Genomic DNA, 10,151 nt, shown 5'->3' with positions numbered 1-10,151 from the left:
GAATATATGCAGTGTATTATTTGTTGAAACTGTACTTCCGATTTGATTTGAAACTGTCTCATTGCTATCTGTTTATCAATAAAACTTTGAAAAAAAATAAAAAAAATAAAAAAAAGAATGATATCTGATTCAATCAGTAAGAAACTAACCCTGTCATCTAGCAAAACAAAACAGATAACCTGAAGGCACAATACTGTAGGTAGTGAACTGAAACCACCATAAAATATTCTGGGCTTGAACTTTTAAGTAAGGAAGAACTCTGTTTCTAAAACAGAGAACTCCCTGGGATCAAATCCGGTTTCACAAATGTAGCACAAGTAAGGAACAAATACACAAGGAACAGGAAGTGAGAGAATATTCAGGAAAGTGAATGCAGAAATACTATAGGCATTCTTTTGTAAAGGTACAAACAGATGTAGAAGCAGAAAAATGAATGATATGCATGTACAATCTTTTTTTTTTCTTTCCAGAACCTGGGATTGAACTCAGACCCTTGTGCTTGCTAGGGAAGTGCTTATTCCACTGAGCTATCTCGCCGGCCCCACATGTACAATCTTAATGTAGAACTAAAACACAAAAATACAAAAATGTTCATTCTTTAAGCACTGGGATACAATTAAGAAAAAATACAAAGCTAAATCTTCACTGTATTCTTTTAAAATATTTCATGAGCCAGATAATTCAACAAGAGACTAGACAAAAATAGAATAGCCTAATAGCTATAAGCTGAAAATTCTGGTAGTTGTATCACTCCCCCAAAGCTTAATGTTTAACCTAATACGTTAACATCAATATGAAAATATAAGAAGTGGGGTTTTTGGAAGATAATCAAGTCATGAGGGTCATGAATGAGATTAGCACTCAAAAAGTCCACAGACAATATACCTTCCGTGATGCAAAAACACAATGAAAAGAACCCATCTATTAACCAGAAAGCAGACTCTCACCAGACCCTGAAATCTGCCAGCATCTTGAACCTCAACTTCCTCTAGCCTCTAGAACTGTGAAAAATGAATTTCTGGTATTTATATACCACCTACTTTATGTTATTTTATGTTATGAAATTGAAGTTAACAAAAAGAATACCAGAAGAAAAGATTAACCCATTTTAATACACAGAAAAAATATTACAGGGAAAAGTAGAAAAATGTGAAGTAATTAAATAGAGCACAAGTTAACTGAGAGAATATATCCTTTTGATAAAATTAATCCAAAAGTTAATTTTTTACATCAAGGAATGGCTAAATCAGCCAGAGCACAGAAAAGTAATACTATTATTTAAAAAGCCAAACATGCATGCCCAGGGCCCCAGATTACAAACAAACCACAGCCAAATAACATAAGAAAGCCAAATGGGTATTGAAAAATGATCAGTTAGGCCTAATAGTGAACAATTTCCCATGTAAAATCTAAAAGTAAAAGCACATAATAATTTTTTTATTTATAGACAAATTTTGCATTTAATTTACTAATAACAAAATGCCAAATAACTATTTACCAGAAAACCATTCTCTGGCATCTACTGACTAAATCTGAAAAAACATCTATTGAAAAAAAAAACTATTTTGTATAGTTGTTACAGATTAAATAAAACTTTAAGCCAGGTACAGTGGCAAATACCTGGAGTTGTATTTGGGAAGCTGAGGCAAAAAAAAAAAATCATGTAAACTCACAAATTCAAGACCAACTTGGGCAACATAGTAAGGCCTCAATTCAACAAATAGTATGTTCCAAGTCGGGCACTGTGGTGCATGCCTATAGCCCCAGTTATACTGGAGACTAATGTGGGAAGATTGCTTGAGCCCAGAAAAGCAAGCAAATCAAAACTCCAGCCCCTGCGCTCTGCCTAAGCAGGCACTTTAGTCCGCTGAGCTATCTAACCTGCCCCTACTTTGCTTAGTGAAATTTTGTATCATTTCTAATGCTTTTTCTTCTATTACCATTTTGTACTCTTTAAAAATAATAAATAAACAAAAAGCAAGTAAAAAAAGTATGTTTATTCTTTGTATGTAGTAGTTTATAAACTTATAAAAACCTTATGGGAAAAAAAAACCTTATGGATTTGGCTAACCTAATTACACCTATGTGAATAAAATAATGCAAAAGAAATATAATTAGGATAATTTGACATGAATATGTATCCAAAGTTTTACACTTGTTACAAAACAAGATTAAGTATAAACATTTTAAAACACAACAGTGACTAGAAGTAATTCAATTCACAAAAGCAGATAAGTTCCAAGAGTTCCACGGTCAAAGGACTTCATATTTTAATAGCAGTTATATAAACTGAGAAGAACTTTAAAACTCATAACCAGGGCTTATATTACTACATGTTTCAAACAAATAATTATCTTATGCCATCAATACAAAATGAAGCGGCAGAAAATGACAGATCACAGTTTTAAGATCTTATTTTCAGGGCAACCCACTTTCCAGGCACCCTTCTGTTCCTCTCAGAAGCTTTCGTTCTCTCAATAGATGCTTCCTACTGTTAACCTCTGTTGTGCTTAACAATTATTTCCTCAATTTTAGAGAATGAACTTAGCATTTCGGTTATCTAACAGGTTGTGAGTTGCATTCCCCTATATTATTTGGGGGTCTTCCACTGGGGTAACTGGATAGTTAAGAGTTTTCTCTTGTTTCATAGATCCTGGATTGTGACTCACTTGGGTAATTAAAATTTTATGATGTTATATCTTTGCCCATTGCTTATAATGCTTTGTCTCTTAATTTTATTAAAATAGTGATAAAATGACCAAAAACATGGAAAGGTTATAAGTTATAACACTTCTTTAATGCGACATTTTATTTTATTTTGTCCCACCTCACACATATCATATGATCAGCCACTGGGTCAGTATTACCTAAGTAACCATACCTTTAATCTTACTCATTGATCATAGTTCTGTCCCACATTAAGCATGCCTCACTCACCTCAACTCACAGCTTTGCCCAAGAAGTAGGGTTCACAAGCAACCCATTTTCTAGGCCCACCTCTATCCCTCTCTGATAGAGGCTTTCTTTCTCTCAATAAATTCTTCCCACTCTTAAAAAGATTTTATATTCAAACACAAATTTTCCTAGAGTTTTGAATAGACTGTAAGTAGTATATTTTGTATAAGTTGCACGCTTTTTAAAATACAGTAAGAAATATCAGGCCTACAGCTATAACTTAAAATGCACAAATAATCTTGGACAAATTCCACAAATATTACCTGCATAGCACTCTTGCCCATTTTAACAACTTCAAATAACATCATGTTTTCCACTCCATTCTGTTGGTGATGACCATTCATTCGGTTTGGACCAGAAGGAGGTTTCCCTCCTCCATTTCCACTTTTGCTCTTTTCTCCAGGGCCCTTTTTGCCTTTTTTACAAGTCTGCATAAAAGATACAAATTGGTTAAATTGTATCACTATCTTTGAGAGTTTAAAACAAAGCTGCCACAAAAGCAACTGACAGGTTAACAATTTTAATACACATAAACTTGACCTATATGAGACTGCCAAACAACACAAGAAAATTATGATTGTGACAGCTTTTTTGTGGCTTTTTTTACAATTATATTACCATAAACCCCACATTGCATTATAGTTATTAGAAGCACAGTGATAGAATATGTAGGTCCAAATTTCTACTCATATTAGCTGAGTTATCCTGAGGCAAGTTACTTGACCACAGTACTTCAAAGGTTTTGTTTTCTAATTTTAAAGTACAGGATAAAATTATACTTTCCTCAAAGTCTTGCCATGATAATGAAAGTGTAAAGTATTGGCTAGCAATATACACAGCACCTAATAGTATCAGAAAATATCAATGAAAATGAGAAAATATACAGTAAACTGCTCAATGAATGCTACTTGAATCTAAATCTGTAGGAAAGGCTGATTGGATTTGAAATGATTTCCAGATAGAACCAATTTAGAATATGAAATCACAACATTAAATGCTGTTCAAGTTATCAACAAGGTTTGAAAACCACTGCAAAAAGACCCTAGGGAGCCAGGGAGATGGGTCAGTGGAATAAGCGCTTCCCTGGCAAGTGCAAGGGCCCAAGTTCAATCCCCGGTTCCGAAAAAAAAAAACCCTAATGTATAACTGGAGAAATTCCTAGAAAATAATTTAACAAGGTGGCTATACCTAAGCTTTATAATAGTCCCTGTTCTGGGGTTCAGTGTGAAATAAGAGGGCAAAAATAACAAATGTCTTTATTAAGTAAGCAATTTATACTTGTCTCAATCTTTTAACTTAATTTCTGTTAGCCTTGTAAATCATTGCAGTGCTATAAATGAGCAATTCTGATAAGCAATTCTCTAAATAGGCAAATGATCCTCATTTTTATCCTGCATTTTCTCTCCAACACTTAAAAAAATTCAATTAATGAACACTGTGGAAATGAAACTTTATTATGAAGAAAATATCAGTAGCAGCAGTAGGAAATTCATCAATCAATGAAAAGGTGACCTGTGTAACTTAGTCATTAAATACTCCCACAGCTTTTATACCAGGTTAAAGAAAAACAACAAGGCTGAAAACATAGCTCAATGGCAGAGTACTTGCCTAGCACGCATGAGCTCTGGGTGCTACACATTGTAACACCTCAGGACGGTGTGGCAGAATCACAAATTCAACGCCAGCCTCGACAACTTAGAAGATACTGTCTTAAAATTTTAAAAGGGCTGGGTGGGAACATAATTCAGTAACAGTACTTACCTAGTATGAATGAGGCCCTGGATCCAATCCTCAGCAGCATAATTTTTTTTTTAAATGCTAGATCTATATTAAAATCTTCACAGAAAAAGTTCTCTTAACCCCTGGATTTGGGTATTTCAAATGTATTTTAGATCTACACATTTTAATGCTCTACACAGCAAAGATATAAAAACTCTCAGTAAATTATCAGATAAAAAAAATGTTTCAACCTTTGTGGGCCACATACCATCTCTATTGCATATTCTTCAACTGTAAAACACTTTTAAATGCAAGAATTATTCTCAGCTTATGGATACTACAAAAACCTGCCACACATTATAAAGCCCTAATAGCCACACCTACAAATTTATTTTCAATGATAGCCTGTGTATCTCTAAGTTACTCTATAGATGGTCTTACCTCTTTCAAGAGTCTCAACTACCCTTTTCTTCCCTCAAAAACATTACCTGTTCATTCAGTTTACTGCTAGTGAGATTCACTCTTTGTCAAACCGAGCCATTAATTACCAATTGTAGAATGAAATGCTTTTATACTAAGTAAAAAGAATTTTGTAAATAAAGAATAGACTCAAAGAGTCTAAAATGTTAATGTTAATTAACATGGAGCTATATATTTGTAACTTACCATAAGTCTCAACACTCTGTCAGTATGAAAAACTAATGAGTACAATTAAAATAGTTCAATGGATGTGCTGTGTGAGAGAAAATATATGTGCAAGAAGTGGTAACACATGGGAAGAATAAAAAAAATAAATATTTTAATCTCAGTACAGTGTTACAGAGAAAAAAAATCCCTACACAAAAGATTAATTTAGTAGGTGATATATATAGTAAATTAAGAGCATTCACATTGGGGCCAGGGAAATGGCTCAGCAGAATAAGTGCTTCCCTGGTAAGCGCAAGGGCCCGAGTTCAATCCCCAGTTCCACAAAAGGGCACTCACATGGACTCAAATACTCTAACCACTGAGCTTTTCCTGACCTAACCTTCTATTTATAAAATAAGAAAGTTTCCTAATTCACAGAGATTTTCTACTATTAAATTATATAACATAAATCAGCACAGTATGTAGAACATACATAGTGTAGTGCTAAAAGTTTATATTATAAATTCTTAATCTGAGCCTTAACACCTACCCATAGCAGTGGCTATACAGTCAGCCTAATTGTGTCACGAAAACTTTAGAGGGGGGGAGATGCATCAACAGTGATAAGGAGCATGTTCAACATGTGGGAGTTTTTTTGGGTTGCTTTTTTTTGGAAACAAGGTCTCACCATGTAGTTCAGGCATTGAGTTCACTATATAGCCATCCCATGCTGGTGTTGAACTAGAGCTGATCCTCCTGCCTTAGTCTCCCAAGTGTTGGGATTACAGGCATATACCACCATGCCCAGTCCAGCTTTATTTGCTTAAAAAAAGGGAGGGCAGGGTAGCTCAGAGGACTAAACACCTGCTTAGACAAGCACAGGGACCCCAGGCACAACATGCCACACTGACCCTGCCCCTGCATGCACTGAGCAGGCACAGAGTCCAGGAGTGGTGGCACAGGCCTGTAATCCCAGTGCTGGGGAGGCTGAAAACAGAACGATCACTGAGTTCAAACTGCATAGGGAGACACTGTAACACATACATACATAGAGTATATAGTTTAGGTTGACCTTGAACTCACTATGTAAACTGGGCTGGTCTCTAACCCAAAATAATCCTCCTGCCTCAGCCTCCTGACTGCTAGGATTACAGGTGTGTACCACCATCCCCTGCTTATATGTTACATTTTAAGAGTGCTTTTAGAGTAAAACAATTCACATATTGCTTTCCTTTATATTTTGAAAAAAAATAGCATCTATTGTATATTTAGGGAAAAATAAAAAAAGGCAGTTCAATCACATTTAACATACTACTGACTTTACAAAATAAGCTACTAGAAACTCTTTCACACATACACAAACACACACACAATTTTAGGAACCCAAATTAAATCATATATTTGGTACATACTTTTCCTTTCCCTTGCTTCTGGTTTTTTCCTTCAATGTCCTCAAAATCTGTGTCAGAAGAAAAATGTGTTTCTGACTCCCTGAAACAATAATAAGAAAACATTTAAAACCATCCATAGAAACAGGGAGGTTTTTTTATGAAACATTTTCTAAAAGGAACAGTTGGTTAACTCATTACAAAATTTAATGTTAGCGTTAAAAGTAATTAAGATGCTCTCCCAAAACATCATAGTATAGTACCATACAAGATTACATAACGAGTAAATTCAAATAAAAACATCTAAATACTTTCATGTTTTGTTCATTTTTAATCAAAGCACAAAAAGTAAACCAATGGCACTGAAAAATGTAAGACTGAGAACTGTAGTGTTCTGTTATAGTGGCTGGTTCCATTTTCTGGTTCATAACCACTGCGCTTCAGGGAAATATTTTAACACTCACAATTGGATGTTTTCAGGGAATTTTAAAAATACTATCGATCCACAGCCCTCTCCTACCTCATTCAAAAATCATTTATAAATTTAAGTGTGAATAACTATATGAAACACCCATTTCTGAAAAAGTAGGTATACAAAATTTTAAGAAAATGTATCATTTAAACTATGTTAAATACTTTAACTCCTTTATGTGGCAGTAGTCAGAAGAATCAGTTTTAGCACTAAATAACTACTCTTTGTGCAAGTGAAAATATCTGTGTGGTCATCTGTAACATGTAAACACAAGGAAAAACGAAATCTCTGAATTTTCCTCACTATCCAACACACACAGTAAATCTGTATTCCAAAAAAAGTGACCCTTTTATAATTTTTTTTGGGAGAACAGGGGATTGAACTCAGGCCCTTGTGCTTGCCAGGGAAGAGCTTATTCTACTGAGCCATCTCTCCAGCCCCAAAGAATTTATTTTTATTTATTTATTTATTTTTTGGTGGTACCTGGGGATTGAACTCACGACCTTGTGCTTATCAGGCAAGCACTTTTTCCACTGAGCTATCTCCCCAGCACTTCTTTGTATAATTTTTATTTTCTCACAGACATAAAGAAACAAGAATGATTTAGACAGATATATATGTGTTGTTTTCTACATATACAAACATGAATATACCTAAGTGGTAAATATCCACACTTAAATACTTGAAGCAAGGTCTACTTACATTGTTATTTCAGTCTCACTGGATTTTAGGATTGGGCCACATTTTACCCCATCAAATGTGCAAACATAGTTCCAGTTTTGCTTAAAATGAATAGAATCCAGTGGAAAGGCTATCGTTATCAAGCTAGTTTTCTCAATCTAGATTTCTTCTAATTCCATTTTTATTGCTACAACAACCAGTTGTCTAAAGCTGTGAGGCAGGAACACATTATGATGCTATCAGGAAAAAAGTACAATTTATACCACTTAACTACAAAGTAACTTAAACACTACTGAAGATAGTGGGAATCATAAATATGTCCTATCACAATGAGGAAAGAACTTGTAATGAATAACATTTCTCAGAGTTCTTGCACCAAAAACTGAATGGCTATTGACCCTGAAATTTGTGCCTGGTACATTTAAAAAACATTGTGGCCATCAATATTCTTGTCATGTGCTTATGTAGCCTGGTCCAAAACAAAATTTAAACTTTTTTAAATATCTTGGTGCCTAAAACTATTTGTCTTCCCAAAACTGTACAAAACCCAGTCATTTAGCTCAATAACTATTATAAACCTGAGAATGAATAGTCACCAATGTTTATGATATTCCAGTGGCCACAAGATAATCAAAGGCTCAGTTATACTCTTAATCCTCCTAGCTATCCCAACTGTAAGAACGAGGCCATAGAGGTTTGATTATTAACTCTAAAACCTTTTCAAAAAAGCTGAAGTGAATAATCAGAATGGGCCTACAAAATAACCCTCAATTAAAAAATACAGTCCTAAGTATTCCTTTCTCTGATGCTTTACTATGCTTTAATATTAAAGAACAAGAAGCAACCTTAGGGGGCTCGGGAGATGGCTCAGTGGAATAAGTGCTTCCCTGGCAAGCTCAAGGGCCTGATTTCAATCCCCAGTTCCACCAAAATAAATAAATAATAATAATAAAAAAGAAGCAACCTTAGGTAAATAGCATGTTTCTATGTTGATGGAGGACACTGAAATTAACCCTTTAGTAATTGGAAACATCATGAGTTACCTATCAAAAGACTGAATCTTATGCTCCTCTTTATTATCCCCACCAATCACACATACTCAAACGAATTCTGGATTAACTGTACCCTGCAACATCAATTCTCTTTTATCCACTACTCTGTTTCAGGTCCTAATTAATCAAGATATTCTAATAGTTAAATCTATGATATGAACTTTTCAAAAGCATATAATCTCAATACAATGAACAGATATATAATCTTATCTTTGTATTTAAAATATGAACACATTCTAGATACTCAAGCAACTGAGACAGAAGGATCACAGGTTCAAGGTCAGCTTGGGCAACTCAGGAAGACCTTGATTCACAATAAAAATAAAAAGAACTGGGATGTAGCTCAGTAGTAGCACATCCTTGGTTTTGATTGCCAATACTACAAAGAAATAAGGCAAAGTAAAATCAGAGTTCATAAGGATAGAAATATCTAAATTCCTCATAGAGTCAAATGCAGTAAGTTACATACAGTGGGACACTACATTTAACAAAGGTAATAATAACTTTACAAAGACTTGGAATATGTGAAATTCTCACCAAAGGTGCTGCTTTGGAAAAAAAATAAATTATTCAATAATTTAGATTAATCAAGCCATTTTTTTTGGTCAGGCTGGCCTTGAGCTGACTCTGGAGCCCAGGCTAGTCTCGAACTTGCAATAATCCTCCTGTCTCAGCCTCCCTAGAGCTGGGAATACAGGTGTGTACCACCATACCCAGCAACCAAACCAAAATTTAATTTTGCTCTCAGCTACCCTAAGTCCTCTACCAAACAAAAAGAAAATTTTCCCTAAGAAGCTTAAAAGAGAACCAAGTATGGTGGAACTGTGTCTGTAAACTCAGCACTCTGGAATGCTAAGGTAGAAGGATGGAAACCCCAGAGCCCATCCCACACAATTTAGCAAGAAATGGTCTCAAAAATTAAAAATAATACAAGGGCTAGGACACGATAAAACAGTAATAAGCTTCCTGCACTTATTTATATGTAAATAATAAACTGCCTTAGGTTTGATCTCCAGTAACACCACGGGGGGAAAAATCCTAAAAGAATAAATATATAGGGGGCTGAAGAGATAACTCAGTAGAGTAAATGCTTGCCTGGCAAGAGCAAGGGCCGGAGTTCAATCCCCGGTTCTACCAAAAAACAAAAACAAACAAACAAACAAAACTGGGCCAGGGAGATAGCTCAGTAGAATAAGTGCTTGCCTGGAAAGTGCAGGGTCCTGAGTTCAATCCCTAGTACAAAAAAAAAATTATATA

The 10,151-nt window shown here is 34.8% G+C and overlaps 1 protein-coding gene across 7 annotated transcripts in view; it reads right to left on the bottom strand.

Annotated features, from left to right (window-relative positions):
- Window positions 1–10,151, bottom strand: part of Stag2 (stromal antigen 2) — a 155,879-nt gene that overhangs the window by 83,201 nt on the left and 62,527 nt on the right. For all 7 annotated transcript variants that reach the window (XM_023706328.1, XM_004646069.2, XM_023706326.1 and 4 more), the window contains exons 3-4: window positions 6,714–6,792; window positions 3,219–3,383 (exon numbers count right to left, since the gene is read on the bottom strand). In XM_023706328.1, the coding sequence (XP_023562096.1) occupies window positions 3,219–3,383; window positions 6,714–6,792 (244 nt within the window). The remainder of the gene's footprint in view (window positions 1–3,218; window positions 3,384–6,713; window positions 6,793–10,151) is intronic.

Source organism: Octodon degus, unplaced genomic scaffold (genome assembly GCF_000260255.1).
Source record: "Octodon degus isolate 3935 unplaced genomic scaffold, OctDeg1.0 scaffold00251, whole genome shotgun sequence".
NCBI lineage: Eukaryota > Metazoa > Chordata > Mammalia > Rodentia > Octodontidae > Octodon > Octodon degus.
This window is presented reverse-complemented; position numbering and strand designations above follow the sequence as displayed.